Source organism: Macaca mulatta, chromosome 19 (genome assembly GCF_049350105.2).
Source record: "Macaca mulatta isolate MMU2019108-1 chromosome 19, T2T-MMU8v2.0, whole genome shotgun sequence".
NCBI classification, from domain to species: domain Eukaryota; kingdom Metazoa; phylum Chordata; class Mammalia; order Primates; family Cercopithecidae; genus Macaca; species Macaca mulatta.
The window spans coordinates 8,387,862-8,405,447 of record NC_133424.1 but is presented as its reverse complement, the minus strand read 5'-3'; the positions used below and the strand labels follow the sequence as shown (position 1 = coordinate 8,405,447).

Below are 17,586 nucleotides of genomic sequence, written 5' to 3'. Positions count from 1 at the left end.
TATTTGTCTTAATCCCTAGGCTTTTTGGGGGAGGAAGGGGGTGAGTGGAATATAGGAGGTTAGTCATAAATCCATAAAATACATCCAGAATCATCCTGATGTAGTGTCTTTCCCCAAGGATTAAACATTTCCAGTACAGTTTCTGTTCTTCCCTGGCAAGCCATCCTAGGGCTGGTCATTTTCATTGTTAGAAAACGCTTCAAGTTGTGCTGAAATCCAGCTCTTTTTAACAGCTATGGACTGTTTTCCTCTAATGCCTAAGGCTGTTTTCAACTATTCCAGGCCAGGCACAGTGGCTCACGCCTTTAATCCCAACACTTTGGGAGGCCGAGATGGGTGGATCACTAAGTCAGGAGATCAAGATCATCCTGGCTAACACAGTGAAACCCCATCTCTTAAAACAAAACAAAACAAAACAAAACAAAAATTAGCCGGGTGTGGTGGTGGGCGCCTGTAGTCCCAGCTACTGGGGAGGCTGAGGCAGGAGAATGGCATGAACCTGGGAGGTAGAGCTTGCAGTGAGCTGAGATCATGACACTGCACTCCAGCCTGGGTGACAGAGCAAGACTCTGTCTGAAAATAAATAAATAAATAAACAACAAATAAATAAACCATTCCTGGCATGAGGCAGGAAGATAATCCCACAACTAGAGCTACATAGAACTTAAGACCAAATAAACATTCTGAGCTTCCCAGCAGGCAAGGCAAAAAGAGAAAACCTTTCTGTTCTAGTAGTCTGGTCACTAGGCAGACCAGCTTCATCAGAAGAGGATGAGCTTATTGCAGTGATTTCCAACCAGGGCAATTCTTTCCCATCCGGAAGATATTTGGCAATATTTGGGACATTTTGTTACAAGTGGGAGGGAGAGGTACTACTGGCATTTAGTGGGTAGAGGACAAGGATGGCACTAAATATCCTACAATGCACAGGAGAGCCTCCAATAAAGAATGATCTAAGACATCAATAGATGACAAGCCCTGGTTTATCCTGAAGTAACTCAGAAGAGCATGATGCCAAATATCTTTAGAGGACATATTCTACAGCCGGCAGATTCTTGCATGGTCAACGTGGATACCATGTGTGGTCCAAAGGGTCATCTTTTTTTTTTTTTTTTTTTTTTTTTTTTGAGACGGAGTCTCGCTCTGTCACCCAGGCTGGAGTGCAGTGGCCGGATCTCAGCTCACTGCAAGCTCCGCCTCCCGGGTTCACGCCATTCTCCTGCCTCAGCCTCCCGAGTAGCTGGGACTACAGGCGCCTGCCACCTCGCCCGGCTAAGTTTTTGTATTTTTAGTAGAGACGGGGTTTCACTGTGTTACCCAGGATGGTCTCGATCTCCTGACCTCGTGATCCGCCCGTCTCGGCCTCCCAAAGTGCTGGGATTACAGGCTTGAGCCACCGCGCCCGGCCCAAAGGGTCATCTTGTCCCTACAGGATGCAAAGCTGGATTCCCTCCTGCCTTTCTTGCAGAAATGACAACCTGGCCTAGAAGAACTGATGCCAACCAGGAAAGGGCTCCTGGGCAGGGTTGAGATTGGCTCAACCTCATGGTTCATTGGATTGGGGTCCTTGGTCTTTGGAGGTTTGATTCTCGGTTCAGGAAAGCCATATTCACTCCTTGAAACTGGACATTCAACAGCCCACAGAGGCAGGCACCTTACCCCAGACAGACCTTACCCCAGACAGACCTTTCTCCTCACCACGCCCTGGACCTTCAAGGTCAGGCGCTGTCCAAGGTACTGGCCCTTACTAAGCCCTGTCACTCACTTGTTGCAGAGCCCCATCACATCCTCCTCCTTTTGACCCTTTACATTTTGTCTCTGGCTGAACACTCACCCCCTTGGACCTGGTAATGTCTTGATGGCTTTTGTCAATTTGCCTCTGGACTCTGCTCTGACCTGGGGGCCAGTTTCCCAGACAGTCAGTGCCCCATTCGGTCTCTAGTCTCTGCCCATGATGGAAGAAACTGCTGGGCTATTGTCAACTGTGTCCACTCCTCCATGTCCTCTACAGGCCACACCCAGTGTCCCCACCATTGAAAGCTTTTTCCCCACACCCTGGCCTTCCCCACTTTCATCCTCAGAAGGGGAGCTTTCCCTCCACGACCCCAGCCCCATGCACTGAAAAGTGTGGACATTTCTCATGTTTAACAGTCTCATGGGAGAGTTGCTACTTATCCCCGTTTCATAGATGAGCAAATTGAGGCTCAGCAGGGTTAGGTGACTTGCCCAAACTACTCTCCAGGACATGGAGGAGTCCGGGTTTGGACTATGTCCATCCAGCCCCCACAGGGATCTATGTTCTCAAGCACACACATCAATATCTCTGTTCAGCACTACAACTTTTTTCATTTTGTCTTTTTTTGAGACAGAGTTCTTGCTCTGTTGCCCTGACCGGAGTGCAGTAGTGCAATCATATAGCTCACTGTAGCATCAAATTTCTGGGCTTAAGTCATTCTCCCACCTCAGCCTCCTGAGTAGCTGGGACTACAAGCATGTACCCCCATGCCTGGTTTTTTAAAATTTTTATTTATTTATTTACTTACTTGCTTGCTTACTTATTTTTTGAGATGTAGTCTCGCTCTGCTGCCCAGGCTGGAGTTCAGTGCTGTGATCTCACTGCAACCTCCACCTCCCAGGTTCAAGTGATTCCGTGCTTTAGCCTGTCGAGTAGCTAAGATTACAGACATGTGCCACCACGTCTGGTTAATTTTTGTATTTTAGTAGAGATAGGGTTTCATCATGTTGGCCAGGTTGGTGTCGAACTCCTGATCTCAGGTGATCCGCTCGCCTTGGCCTCCCAAAATGCTGGGATTATAAGTGTGAGCCACTGCGCCTGGCCAATTATTTTTTGTAGAAACAGGATCTCCCTATGTTGCCCAGGCCGATCTCAAACTCCTGGGCTCAAGCAATCCTCCCATCTCAGCCTCCCAAAGTGTTGGGGTTACAGGTGTGAGCCACCGCGTCCAGCCTTGACTCCATACTCTTCATGGCAATGCAGCAACAATGGAGTCATCCTTTCCCGTGCAGTCCCTTCCCCCAGCCCCCACCCACCCAAGCATCCTCTCGACTGGCTGACTGATGGGGAAGAGTGGAATGTTGCCAAGGTGGCATTTATTACTGGCTGGGGCACGGGTACATAGGGGGCTGGGGAGCCCGAGGGTCTATCTTCTCCCTGCAGCCGTGCTGGTGAGGCGTGCCCAGGGGCACGAAGCCCTCCTGAGGATTTTTCAGTCTCAGGGCTGCTGGACCCGGATACTTGAAAGGAAATTCGTCCTTGTATTGGGTTGAGAAGAAGCGCAGTCCACCCAGTGGGGGCTCCATGTGACTGTACTTGCACTGTGGAGTCAGGGTGGACAGCATGGCAGGGCAGCCTGGGAGGTGGCTGACCCACCCTGTCCACCCCAGGATCTCCAGGCCTAATGAGTCAGGGGCTGGGGCCAGGCAGGACAGGCTAGTTGGTCAGTGCAGAGCCAATGTCTGACGAAGGAGGATGGTTAAGACTGGGTAAGAGAGGATAGGGAAAGGGGCAAGGCTATGACCAGAAGGGTGGAGTTATGCAAGGGTAGGACATGGCTACGAAGGGGCCGAATTGTCCAGGGGTGGAGTTTGGGCTCTGGTCAATTTGGGGTGGGATTTAGCCCTTCAGGAGGTGAAGCCAGGGGTAGGGTGAGGCCAGTTAGGGGCAGAGCCAGAGCATCAAAGGCTGGGGAGGTTGAACCCTGGGGAGAGGTGGATAAAAAGGGCCCCAGGCGAGGCTGAATAAGGAGCTGGATAAGAAGCTGGAGAGTAACCAGGGGTGTCCCTGGAAGGACTCCAGGGCTGGGGTGCTCCTCGGTGGCTCTGAATTAACCCTTGTCTTGGGTATAACAGTGGTGGTGGTGCAAAGATGCCCCTGAGCTGACCTGGACACGACCCTGGGGAGTGAGCTGGGGATTATCTTTATTTTATTTTTTTCTTTTTTTGAGGCAGAGTCTTGCTCTGTTGCCCAGCCCAGAGTGCAATGGCACGATCTTGGCTCACTGCAACCTCCGCCTCCCCAGTTCAAGTAATTCTGTCTCAGCCTTCTGAGTAGCTGGGATTACAGGCGTGTGCCACCATGCCCGGCTAATTTTTGTATTTTTAGTAGAGACGGGGTTTCACCATATTGGCCAGGCTGGTCTCAAACTCCTGACTTCAGGAGATCCGCCTGCTTTGGCCTCCCAAAGCGCTGGGATTACAGGCGTGAACCACTGCACCCGGCGAAGCTAGGGATGATCTTGAGGCTAAAGGGATATTAAGATGCCCCCGGCCGGGCGAGGTGGCTCAAGCCTGTAATCCCAGCACTTTGGGAGGCTGAGACGGGTGGATCACGAGGTCAAGAGATCGAGACCATCCTGGCTAACACGGTGAAACCCCGTCTCTACTAAAAAATACAAAAAAACTAGCCAGGCAAGGTGGTGGGCCCCTGTAGTCCCAGCTACTCGGGAGGCTGAGGCAGGAGAATGGCGTAAACCCGGGAGGCGGAGCTCGCAGTGAGCTGAGATCCGGCCACTGCACTCCAGCCTGGGCAACCGAGCGAGACTTCGTCTCAAAAAAAAAAAAAAAGGTGCCCCCGAGCCTGGATGGTCACTAACTCTGAGGCTGGGTGACAGCATAGTCTTCCTGAGACAACTCTACACCCATGTGGGGGTTGCCTAATGATGGGTGGCTCCCCTCCCGCTCCCTCACCCGCTGTAGCATCTCTTCAGTCACCAGGGCCGGAGCTGTTCCGTGTGGCTTCAGCATCTTCTGGTTCATGGTTAAAAAATCGAATTCTGGAGATTCAGGTTAGGGAGGCTGAGTGAGGGCTATGGGCAGAGGCGGGGCTGAGGGTGTGGTGAAGTTCAAGGGCAGGGTTCAAGAGCCAAGCCAGGCTAGCGCTGATGTTGACCAGGGGAGAAGAAAGGATTAGGAGAGGGGAGGAGGGAGGAGCCAAATAAGGAGGGAGGAGCCAGAGGAAGGGGGAGGAGCTGGGGAAGAGGGAGGAGCTTGGGAAGAGGGAGGAGCTGAGGAAGAGGGAGGAGGTGGGAGAGGAGGGAGGAGCCAGGGGAGGAGGGAGGAGCTAGAGGAAGGGGGAGGAGCTGGGGAAGAGGGAGGAACTGGGAAACAGGGAGGAGCTAGGAAAGAGGAAGGAGCCGAGGAGGGAGGAGCCAGAGGAAGGGGGAGGAGCTTGGGAAGAGGGAGGAGCTGGGGGAGGAGGGAGGAGCTAGGGGAAGAGCCAGGAGCTAGGGCACAGGGCTAAGAAGATCAGGGGTGGGACCCGTCCAGACGAGTCTGGGGGCAGGGCCACGCACGGCTGGCTGGCGGGTCAGGGGCGGAGCCAGAGTCTGACAATCGAGGAGGAGTTAAGACTGGATAAGAGAGGATGGAGAAGGGGCGGGGCCATGTTCAGAAGGATGGAGTTATGAAGGGGAGAGGTATGACATGAAGGGGAGAGGTATGACATGAAGGGGCGGGATTATCCAGGGGCAGAGTTGTGGTTCTGGTCAATTGGGGGTGGGATTTAGCCTTACGGGGGTGAAACCAGGGGGAGGGGAGGGCTGGTTAGGGGCGGGGCCCGAGCAGTGGCAGGGGGCGAGGCTTCCAGGGCTGGGGCTTCCTGGGGCGGGGCTTCCCGGGGCGGGGCTCTATGGGGCGGGGCTTCCCGGGAGCGCTCACCGCCGGTCCCCTGCGGCAGGTTGCTCGGCTGCAAGTGGAGGTTGGGCGCTTTCTGCACCTGCCTCCACTCGGAGGGGCAGTAGTCAGAGCCCATGGTGGTCTTGAAGAAGCATCTGAGTAGCTTTGGCTCCCCTAGGGTCACGTGACTCTGTAGTTTCTCGTGAGGCACGTGGCGGCTGGGTGGCTGTGTCGCGGGTGGCGGCTGTAGGACCACATGGCATTTGAAAGCTCCGGCGTCCGAGAGGTCCCCGGGCCCAGGATCGGGAGGGAGGAGGTGGGCTCTGTGTGACCTTGAACAGCTCCCTCGCCCTTTCTGGGCCCCACCGAGGATCGGAGTGGTTAATGACTCGCCCTAGATCACTCAAGTACATCCAGGAGATTCCTGCATACATATCAAGCTCATTCCCCCTTTGGGACTTCTGCACCTGCTATTTGCTCTGTCTGGGAAGCCCTTTCGCTGCCGCCTTTTCGCTCTTCCTGCTCACCTGGCCGTAGAAGTACTGCATGAAGGTGTCCAGACTGCCGGGGCCGGGGCACCAATTTCCTTTCAGGATGTGCGACTCCGGAGTCTGATCGTGGTGAAGAACAAAAGGTTCTGCCAGGAGCCGAACAGGTGCAGAGCTGCCCTGGGAGGCTGCGGTGGGAGGCGGGGCGGGGCGGGCCGCAGGCTCTCACCTGGCTCCCGGGCATAGAAGTGCTCGGCCTTGGTGGTTCTGTCGTGAAAGAGGCCGTCACCAGGACGGATATTTACATAGTGGATGTGGGCTGCGGCCTGGGCCTTGTCATACCTGCATGTAATGTATTATTCTATCAAGAACAAGGTAAAGTGAGCCGGCGCGGTGGCTCACCCCTGTAATCCCAGCACTTTGGGAGGCTGAGGTGGGTGGATCGCCTGAGGTCAGGCCTTTGAGACCAGCCTGGCAAAAATGGTGAAACCCCATCTCTACTAAAAATACCAAATTAGCTGGGCATGGTGGCACGTGCCTGTAATTCCAGCTACTCGGGAGGCTGAGGCAGGAGAATTGCTTGAACCCGGGAGGCGGAGTTTGCAGTGAGCTGAGATCATGCCACTGCACTCAAGCCTGGGCAACAGAGCGAGACTCCGTCTCAAAAAAAAAAAAAAAAAAAAAGAAGAAGAAGAAGGTAAAGTGGATCCATCTGAGGCCTTGTAACCTCCAGAAAGGGGGAGGGGATCAGGGTTTCCTAATGACCAAGCCATGGGGCTCTAATAATGGGAGACCTGGCACAATAGTGCACCTTGGCTACCACTGACACAGACCTCAAAGGCAGAGTATTGGTCCTAAAGCCCTAAGGGGCTCATACCACATGCTACTGAAAGCCAATTGTCCCATCTGGGTGGGAAGGCAGTGCCCTCCCCACTTTTTTTTTTTTCGAGATGGAGTCTTGCTCTGTCGAACAGGTTGGAGGGCAGTGGTACAATCTTGGCTCACTGCAGCCTCCGCCTCCCAGGTTCAAGGGATTCTCTTGCCTCAGCCTCCCGAGTAGCTGGGATTACAGGTGCCCACCATTACACCCGGCTAATTTTTGTATTTTTAGTAGAGACGAGGTTTCACCATATTGGCCAGGCTGGTCTCGAACTCCTGACCTCATGATCCGCCTGCCTCAGCCTCCCAAAGTGCTGCGATTACAGGCATGAGCCACCGTGCCCGGCAATGGCCCCTTTATACCTATCTTCAGGCAGACCCTGGGGCCTGTAGGCCTGTTTCTGCTCCGAACACATCGATCCATAGCTGATCTTGCAGTCTCCCAGCTCCACTGTAGAGGAGGCCTGTGGGCAGACAGGGATAGGAAGGCCCAAACCACCCAGCCCCCAATTCTGCCCCCACCTGCAGCCCCAACACAGCCTCAATTTACCCTCTTACACATCAAGGCAGGTGGGCCTGGCAGGGCCTGGAACTGTCTTTGGTAGGAAGTCCCATCTTGTCTCGTGTAGTCCCACTTGAGGGTGTTGGGGCCTCCTTAGGATAGGCAAGAGGGGAGAGAGAAAAGAAGAGAGAGAGAAAGGGAGGGGGAGGGGGAGAGAGAGAGAGAGAGAGACAGAGAGACAGAGAGAGATTGAGATTCTCTGCCATCTCAAGCCCTCTGGAAGGAATTCTAATTTTTGCCTGGGAAGGGCAGCTGGGCCATTCTGAACAGTGTAGACTGAGAGCTGTCTGGCAAACACCAAAGAATAAAAATAAAATAAGTTATACTAAAAGCCAGGGGCAATGGCCCATGCCTGTAATCCCAGCTATTCAGGTGGCTGAAGTGGGAAGATGGGCTTGAGCCCAGGAGCTGGAGACCAGCCTGGGCAACATAGCAAGACCCTCATCTCTAAAAAATAATGATAAATTTAAAAATACAGCCAGGTGCGGTGGCTCATGCCTGTAATCCCAGCACTTTGGGAGGCCAAGGTAGGTGGATCGCCTGAGGTCAGGAGTTCAAGAGCAATCTGACCAATATGGTGAAATCCCATCTCTACCAAAAATATAAAAATTAGCCGGGTATGTTGGCATATGCCTGTAGTCCCAGCTACTCAGGAGACTGAGACAGAATAGTTTGAACCCGGGAGGCAGAGGCTGCAGTGAGCCGAGATCACGCCACTGCACTCCAGCCTGGGTCACAGAGTGAGATTCCATCTCAAAACACACACACACACACACACACACACACACACACACAAATAAAAAAACAAAAAAATCCCGATAATATCTACCAAGGACTATATTGAGCCACGCATAGGTTAAGTGCATTGCATCTTCTTCCAGGACCTAGCATCTCTCTCTCCCTCTTTCTCTTTTTTTTTTTGGAGACCGAGTCTCGCTTTGTGGCCCAGGCTGCAGTGCAGTGGCACAATCTCGACTCATTGCAACCTCCGCCTCCCAGGTTCAAGCGATTCTCCTACCTCAGCCTCCCAAATAGCTGGAATTACAGGTACGCACCACTAAATTTTTGTATTTTTAGTAGAGATGGGGTTTCACCACATTGGCCAGGCTGGTCTCCAACTCCTGGCCTCAAGTGGTCCACCTGCCTCAGCCTCCCAAAGTGCTGGGATCACAGGCGTGAGCCATCGTGCCCAGTTGCACCTTCTTGGACCTGGTATTATTTCTCTTATGTTACAGTCTCCTTGAGGCTCAGAGAGGTTAAGCAACTTACCAGAAACCACAGACACTAGGAACTACAACTAAATGTCAAATCAGGGTTTGACAATCCCTGAGGCCATCTTAGAAACATCTGACCAGTAACGTTCACCAGAAGGGTTCCTGGAGTCACAGAATTGGAAAATCACACGAATGGTGGCTACTCTTTGTTGGGTGCTCTCTGCACCAGACACACCATACACATTCAGCTTTACCAGCTCCTGTGAATTGGGCCCTGTGATCGCACCCATTTTGTAGATGGGGAAACTGAGGCTTGGAGACGTCAACTCGCTCAGTCTCACACAGCTACTAAGGTGGTAAGGCTGGGGGATGTGGGGAGGAGGGTGTGCAGATGGAAAACTTAGCTGATTTGTCTGACCCCAAACTGGCATTCATGACTTCTGCCAACCACGCACCACTCTGGATAGATTCAGAGGATATGTCCACCCTCCTGATGCTGAAACTGACGCTCAAGGTGGTTCCAGGGTTTCTGAGGCTTGGTGTGATTGACATTTGGGGCTGGCTAATTCTCTGCTGTGGGGGCTACCCTGTCTGTGGGAGGATACTTGGCAGCGTCTCTGGCCTCTACCCACTGTCTGCTGGTAGCACCTCTGTCTGTCTTTTTAAATTGTATTTTGTAAGGGCTGGGCTCGTTGGCTCATGCCTGTAATCCCAGCACTTTGGGAGGTCGAGGCGGGTAGATTGCTTGAGCCCAGGAGTTCAAGACCTGCCAGGGCAACATAGTTAGACTGCATCTCTACAAATAAGTACAAAAAATTAGCTGGGCCTGATGACAAGTATGTCTGCAGTCCCAGCTGCCTGGGAGGCCGAGGTGGGATGATCGCTTGAGCTGGGCAGATCCAGTCTGTGTGAGCTGAGACTGTGCCACTGTGCTCCAGCCTGGGTGACAGAGAGAGACACTTTCTAAAAAAATTTATATATACATACACATTATATATAATATGTGTATATATACATTATATATATAATGTATATATATAAAATTTATATATATTTGTAGACATGGGTCTTGCTATGTTGCCTGGGCAGGTCTCCAATTCTGGCCTCAAGAGATCCTCCTGCCTGGGCCTCCCAAAGCACTGGGACTACAGGTGTGAGCCACTGCGCATGGCCTCGGCCCCCCACCGAGTCTTCCTTCCTGCCTGCCTGCCTGCCTGCCTGCCTGCCTGCCTTCCTTCCTTCCTTCCTTCCTTCCTTCCTTCCTTCCTCCCTTTCTCTCTCTCTCTTTCTTTCAGATGGAGACTTGCTCTGTCTCCCAGGCTGGAGTGCAGCAGTACAATCTCGGTTCACCGCAACTTCTGCCTCCTGGGATCAAGCAATTCTCCTGCCTCAGCCTCCCAAGTAGCTGGGATTACAGGCACCCGCCACCGCGCCTTACTAATTTTTGTATTTTAGTAGAGACGGGGTTCCTCCACATTGGCCAGGCTGGTCTCGAACTCTTGACTTCAAGCGATCCACCCACCTTGGCCTCCCAAAGTGCTGAGATTACAGGTTTGAGCCACCGCGCCTGGCCACCCCGCAAGTCTTGACCATCAAAAGTGTTTCCAGACATTGCCAAATGTTCCCTGGGGGAAGGGGAATGAAGAGTCCTTGCCCCTCTTTGAGAACCATTGGGTGAAGCAAATCGCCCTCTCAGTCCGGGTGCGCGCTCACCAAGGTGGCGACTGGGCGCGCGAGGCTGCGGGCGCGCGTCGTGGGGTGGAAAGAGCGCCTGGTGCGTGGTGGGCGGGATGCGCAACTTGTCTCGGTCGCCGGGCGGTAGGGAGTCGCGGTCGAAGATGAGGCGCGCGCCGCGGATCCGCTCTCGGGCGCGCGCCGGCAGCTCGGGCCAGACGTAGGCGGCGCGCGCGTTGGAGAGGCCGATCCCGGCGTGCGCGTCCTCGTGCAGGTGCAAGTTGCTGGCCTGCATGGCGAGCGTGCGTTCCCGCGCCTGCGCTTGCAGCAGCTCCCACGGCGGCGTCAACGGCGGCGGGAACGCGCGGCGCGCCTCCGACACGCGCTCTTCCCGGTCCCAGCGCGGGTCCGTTGGGAAAAGCAGCGCGGGCGGTGGCTGCAGGCTCGGCGGCTCCCGGGTGGCCGTCGGGTAGGCGAAGTCCCGGTGCGACGTGGTGTGCATGGTACCCTCGTGCAGCCGCAGGTCGGGCCCCAGCGAGAAGTGTGAGGCCTTGAGGAAGTCCTGCTGGGACATCGGGCACGGGCGCGGGCACGGCAGGAGGGCGCCTGCGGCCATCGCGGGACACCAGCCACCTGCGAGAGGGTGGAGATGAGGGACTGAGCAAGTGGCCAGCGGGGCACTTGCCTTTGACTCCTGCCTTTGACTCCTTTCTGCTCGCCAAGCACTGAGCTGGAGGCTGGGGACATCACGGGAAACTGGCACAGCCTCTGTGCCCTCCTCCAGCAAGAGCAGAGATAGAAATAATCATTCATGGCCGGGCTCGGGGGCTCACGCCTGTAATCCCAGCACTTTGGGAGAACCGAGGCGGGTGGATAACCTGAGGTCAGGAGTTCGAGACCAGCCTGGCCGACATGAGGAAACCCCATCTGTACTATAAATAAAAAAAATTAGGCCGGAGTGGTGGTGGCACCTGTAGTCCCAGCTACTCGGGAGGCTGAGGCAGGAGAATTGCTTGAACCCGGGAGGCAGAGATTGCAGTGAGCCGAGAATGTGCCATTGCACTGCAGCCTGGATGACAGAGCGAGGCTCCGTCTCAAAAAAGAAAGAAAGAAAGAAAGAAAAATCATTCATGTGGTGCCTAGTGTAGGTCTGGCACACAATAGGCACCATATAAATTGATTATTTCTGTCACTACTCTAGGCCTGGAGGCCAGCAGGGGTGAGGAACTAATAGTTCACAAAATAGACCTAGATCCCTGACTTTGTGGAATTGATAATGGGGCGGGAGATGACAGACAATAATGAAAAAATATAACAACAAAAATTGAAGAGTAGGTTAGAAGGTAATAGCCGGGTACTGTGGCTCACACCTGTAATCCAGGCACATTGAGAGGCCAGAGGGAGAGGATTGCTTGAGCCCGGGAGTTCAAGACCAGCCTGGGCAATATAGTGGGACCCGTCCCCCCCCCCATCCCCCCCCACACACAAATTAGAAAAGTGTGGTGGGCTCAACCTCTTGGGCTCAAGCGGTCCTCTCACCTCAGTCTTCTGAGCATCTAGGACTATTGGTTTGCACCACCATGCATGGCCAATTGATTCCTTCCTTCCTTCCCTCCCTCCCTCCCTCCCTCCCTCCCTCCTTCCCTTCCTTCCTTCGAGACAGGGTTCTCGCTATGTTGCTCAGGCTGGTCTCAAACTCCTGGGCTCAAGCAATCCTTCTGCTTCAGCCTCCCAAAGTGCTGGGATTACAGGTGTGAGCCACCATGCCTGGCCAAGGGTAGGTTTTAACTACTGCTTCACAAAAGACGTTGAGGCTCAGGGAGGTGGTCATTTGCTTGAGGTTTGAACCCAGGGCGACTGATTCTAGAACTTGGAGAATTAACCACTGCATTCTACTGTATGTCTGATACGAGAACCCCGTCTTCTCACCCTCAGTCAGTTATCAAGGCCACGGTTTTCTCCTTCTTCCCCTCTGCGGACCCTTTTTTGTTCCTCTGCCTGACTCCAGCCCTGCACCCCAGCCACTGGCCATTTCTGCTTCTGCCACGCTCTTTCTCTCTCTCTCTCTCCTTCCTTCTTTCCTTCCTTCCCTCCCTTCTCTCTCTTTTTCTTTTTTTTCCTTTTCTTTTTGAGACAGAGTCTCAGTCTGTCTCCCAGGTTGGAGTCCAGTGGTGCGATCTCAGCTCACTGCAACCTCCACCTCCCCTGAATTCAACTGACTCTCCTGCCTCAGCCTCCCAAGTAGCTGGGATAACAGGTGCCCGCCACCACGCCCAGCTAAGTTTTGTATTTTTGGTAGAGATGGGGTTTCACCACATTGGTCAGGTTGGTCTCGAACTCCTGACCTTAAGTGCTCTGTCTGCCTCAGCCTCCCAAAGTGCTGGGATTACAGGTGTGAGCCACCATGCCCAGCCTGCCACACACTTTCTTACTGGTTTTCCTCTCCTCTGCAGTTGTCCTAGGTCCTGCCTATTGTCAATCTCTTCCTGTCTTCACACTTTTTGAGAGCTCTCTCCTCCGACCTTCAGCTTCGGACTCCAAGCCTTCCTGGACCCTCCGCCTCTGCTCAGCCACCTGGGACTTTTTTGCCTTTGCTTAGATCACAAGTGTCTCCCCTGGTCTCCTCTCTGTCTCCCTTGGAGACCAGCATTCCAAGTTCTCAGGCTCACCTCCTGCAGGAAGACCTCCCAGATCACTTCAACCCACAAAACCTGCTTACCTCTACCTCTTTAGAAAACATGGACCAGATGGGCACAGCGGCTGAGGCCTGTAATCTCAGCACTTTGGGAGGCCGAGGTGGGCGGATCTCCTGAGATTGGGAGTTCAAGACCAGCCAGACCAACATGGAGAAACCCCATCTCTACTAAAAATACAAAATTAGTCGGGTGTGGTGGCGCATGCCTGTAATCCCAGCTACTCCAGAGGCTGAGGCAGGAGAATAGCTTGAATCCGGGAGGCGGAGGTTGTGGTGAGCCGAGATCGCACCATTGCACTCCAGTCTGGGCAACAAGAGTGAAACTCTGTTTCCAAAAAAAAAAAAAAAAAAGAAAGAAAGAAAGAAAAAGAAAAAAAAAAAAGAAAAAAATTACAAAAATTAGCCAGGCATGGTGGCATGCGCCTGTAATCCCAGCTACTTAGGAGGCTAAGGCAGGGGGACTGCTTGAACCTGGGTGGTAGAGGTTGCAGTGATCCGAGACCACACCACTGCACTCCAGCTTGGGTGACAAGAGTGAGACACCATCACGAAAATAGAAAGAAAGAAAACATGGATGAAGAAGTGTGCGTGTTTTAATGAAACCACAATTTTTCAGTGTGTAAGTTTGCTCTTTTTTTTTTTTGAGACGGAGTCTTGCTCTGTCACCCAGGCTGGAGTGCAGTGGCCGGATCTCAGCTCACTGCAAGCTCCGCCTCCCGGGTTTACGCCGTTCTCCTGCCTCAGCCTCCCGAGTAGCTGGGACTACAGGCGCCCGCCACCTCGCCCGGCTAGTTTTTTTGTATTTTTTAGTAGAGACGGGGTTTCACCGTGTTAGCCGGGATCGTCTCTCGATCTCCTGGCCTCGTGATCCGCCCATCTCGGCCTCCCAAAGTGCTGGGATTACAGGCTTGAGCCACCGCGCCCGGCCTGCTCTTTTTTTTTTCTCGGCTCACTGCAACCTCTGCCTCCCAAGTTCAAGCGATTCTTCCACCTGAGCCTCCAGAGTAGCTGGGACTATAGGTGTCCACCACTATGCCTGGCCAATTTTTGTATTTTTAGTAGAGATGGGGTTTCGCCACGTTGGCCAGATTGGTCTCGAACTCCTAACCTCAGGTGATCCACCCGCCTTGGCCTCCCAAAATGCTGGGATTACTGGTGTGAACCACCGCGCCTGGCTGAGTTTGTAGCTTTTAGAATCAGTTTGCCACCTGAAATAGTTGAGAGTTGAATATGACCTCCAAAATGGGTCATCAGAGAATCCAGCAACTGAGATTACTAGCCAGGTAATGTTGGAATAAGTAATTAAGCTCCCATGAGCCTCAGTCTTCACCTCTGTACATCAGGGACAAGGACAGTGTACCTACCTCAAGGGATGGCGTGTGAATCAATGAGTCTTAGAAAACGCACTTAGCGGCCGGGCGCGGTGGCTCAAGCCTGTAATCCCAGCACTTTGGGAGGCCGAGACGGGCGGATCACGAGGTCAGGAGATCGAGACCATCCTGGTTAACACGGTGAAACCCCGTCTCTACTAAAAAATACAAAAAATTAGCCGGGCGCGGTGGTGGGCGCCTGTGGTCCCAGCTACTCGGGAGGCTGAGGCAGGAGAATGGCATGAACCCGGGAGGCGGAGCTTGCAGTGAGCTGAGATCCGGCCACTGCACTCCAGCCCGGGCGACAGAGCGAGACTGTCTCAAAAAAAAAAAACAAAAACCAAACGAAAACGCACTTAGCTACAGACTAGATCTTTGGATCTCCCTCTGTCCCTGGTCTCTCAGAGGACCCTCGTGTTCCTTCCCAAGCTGCATCGAAGTGTGGTCTGCCCTGTCCACTGTGATCCCAAGAACTTCCTTTGTGTAATGGTACTGTCACAATGACTACTCAGCACCTCTAGGGGCAGCCGGGAGGAAAATTACCAGTCAGGCTTGGTGCAAATCCTGCCTCCTGAGAGCTCCAGGAACCCAGGCAAGTAAATTGACTTCTTGGAGCCTCTGGGGTTTTTTTTTTTTGGTTGGTTTCGTTTTTGAAGTAGGGTCTCGCTATGTTGTCCAGGCTGGACTTGAACTCCTGGGCTCAAGCGATCCTCTCGCTTCAGCCTCGCAAGTAGGTGGGTCTACAGGTGTGTGCCACTATGCCCAGCTAGAACTTAGGTTTTGTCATCTGCAAAAGGGGATTGATGATGGTAACCACTTCAGAAAGTGTCAGTGTTGAGGACTTGATGTAATAGGCTGCTGGTGTCCATTATTATTATCATCCTCTGAAATTTTTCTGTCCCTTTACCTTCTACACACCCCACACAGAATGGACCCACTCCCCTGAGTCACTGTACCTCTTAATATTATTCTAGGGCGCACAGATCTCCAAGGTGCCCTTTAAAGGGGACAGTCATCCCTCCCCTCCTCCCACAGCCAAAGACCACCGGCAATGTACTTGTGATTGAGCACATTCAAGCTTATTACTCATCAAAGAGAGAGAGACAGAGAGAGAAAGAGAGAGGGAGAGAGAGCTCGTACATGTCATAGGGCACGATGGGGGTCTCAGTAGGGAGGTGTTAGAAAGAACTTATTTTTATTTTTTTTTTGAGACAGAGTTTAGCTCTTGTTGCCCAGGCTGGAGTACAATGGCGTGATCTCAGCTCACTGCAACCTCCACTTCCCGGGTTCAAGTGATTCTCCTGCCTCCGCCTCCCAAGTAGCTGGGATTACAGGCATGCACCACCACGCTGGGCTAATTTTGTATTTTTAGTAGAGATGGGGTTTCTCCATGTTGGTCAGGCTGGTCTCGAGCTCCCGACCTCAGGTGATCCACCCACCTCGGCCTCCCAAAGTGCTGGGATTATAGGCATGAGCCACCACGCCCGGCCAGAAAGCACTCATTATGGGATTTGCAGTTCTGCTTGGTGTTTTGGGGGCACAGCTTAAGGAAGTGGGGGTTTGGGTGGGATGAATTTCTTGGTTGGAAATTTTACTTTCTTTTTTTGAGATAAGTAGATAAAAACAAATAAAAGCAACACACAGGTGAGGCATGGTGGCTCACATTTGTAATCTCAACCTCCCAAAGTACCATCCAGAAAACGGCTGTTGTGGCTAGGTGCAGTGGTTCACACCAAGGCAGGTGGATCACTTGAGGTCAGGAGTTTGAGACCAGCCTGGCCAACATGGTGAAACCCCATCTCTACTGAAAATACAAAAATTAACTGGGTGTGGTGGCTCACGCCTGTAATCCCAGCACTTTGGGAGGCTGAGGTGGGCGGATCCCCTGAGGTCAGGAGTTTGAGGCCAGACTGGCCAACATGGTGAAACCCTGTCTCTACTAAAAATACAAAAAATAGCCGGGTGTGGTGGTGGGCACCTGTATTTCCAGCTACTCAGGAGGTCGAGGCAGGAGAATCTCTTGAATCCAGGTGGTGGAGGTTGCAATGAACCGAGATCATGCCACTGCACTCCAGCTTGGGCCACAGAGCAAAACTCTATCTCTTTTTTTTTTTTTTTCAGACGGAGTCTCACTCTGTCGCCCAGGCTAGAGTGCAGTGGCGCAATCTCTGCTCACTGCAGACTCCACCTCCCGGGTTTAAGCAATTCACCTGCCTCAGCCTCCCGAGTAGCTGGGATTATAGGTGCCCGCCACTGTGCCCGGCTAATTTTTGTATTTTTTTTTTTTTTTTGAGACGGAGTCTCGCTCTGTCGCCCAGGCTGGAGTGCAGTGGCCGGATCTCAGCTCACTGCAAGCTCCGCCTCCCGGGTTTACGCCATTCTCCTGCCTCAGCCTCCCGAGTAGCTGGGACTACAGGCGCCCGCCACCACACCCGGCTAATTTTTTTTTTGTATTTTTAGTAGAGACAGGGTTTCACCATGTTAGCCAGGATGGTCTCGATCTCCTGACCTTGTGATTCACCTGTCTCGGCCTCCCAAAGTGCTGGGATTACAGGCTTGAGCCACCGCGCCAGGCCTAATTTTTGTATTTTTTTAGTAGAGACGGGGTTTCACCATGTTGGCCAGGCTGGTGTCGAACTCCCGACCTCAGGTGATCCACCCGCCTCAGCCCCACAAAGTGCTAGGATTATAGGTGTGAGCCACTGTGCCCAGCCCCGCCCCCCAAAAAAAGAAAAGAAAAAAAAGCAAGGGAGGCCGAGTGCAGTGGCTCAGGCCTGTAATCCCAGCACTTTTGAGAGGCTGAAGTGGGAGGATTGCTTGAGCCCAGGTGTTTGAGACCAGCCTGGGCAACACAGTGAGACCCTATCTCTACAAAAAATTAAAAAGCCAGGTGTGGTGGCGCATGCCTGTACTCCCAGCTACTTGGGAGGCTGAGGTGGGAGGATTTTTTGAACCCAGGAGGTTGAGGTCGCAGTGAGGGTGCAGTGAGCTATGATTCCACCACTGCACTCCAGCCTGGGCGACAGAGTGAGATTCTGTCTCAGGAACAAAAACAAAAGAGCAGCTAGGG

The 17,586-nt window shown here is 53.1% G+C and overlaps 1 protein-coding gene across 1 annotated transcript in view; it reads right to left on the bottom strand.

Annotated features, from left to right (window-relative positions):
• Nucleotides 1-3,084: 3,084 nt before the first annotated feature.
• The window catches only part of SAXO5 (stabilizer of axonemal microtubules 5), a 20,512-nt gene continuing 6,010 nt past the window's right edge, over nt 3,085-17,586 (bottom strand). Inside the window, exons 2-9 of the mRNA XM_028839561.2 lie at nt 10,491-11,084; nt 7,552-7,655; nt 7,365-7,465; nt 6,352-6,464; nt 6,162-6,271; nt 5,677-5,878; nt 4,708-4,793; nt 3,085-3,336 (exon numbers count right to left, since the gene is read on the bottom strand). Coding sequence (XP_028695394.2) covers nt 3,115-3,336; nt 4,708-4,793; nt 5,677-5,878; nt 6,162-6,271; nt 6,352-6,464; nt 7,365-7,465; nt 7,552-7,655; nt 10,491-11,084 — 1,532 coding nt within the window. The 3' untranslated portion in view covers nt 3,085-3,114. The remainder of the gene's footprint in view (nt 3,337-4,707; nt 4,794-5,676; nt 5,879-6,161; nt 6,272-6,351; nt 6,465-7,364; nt 7,466-7,551; nt 7,656-10,490; nt 11,085-17,586) is intronic.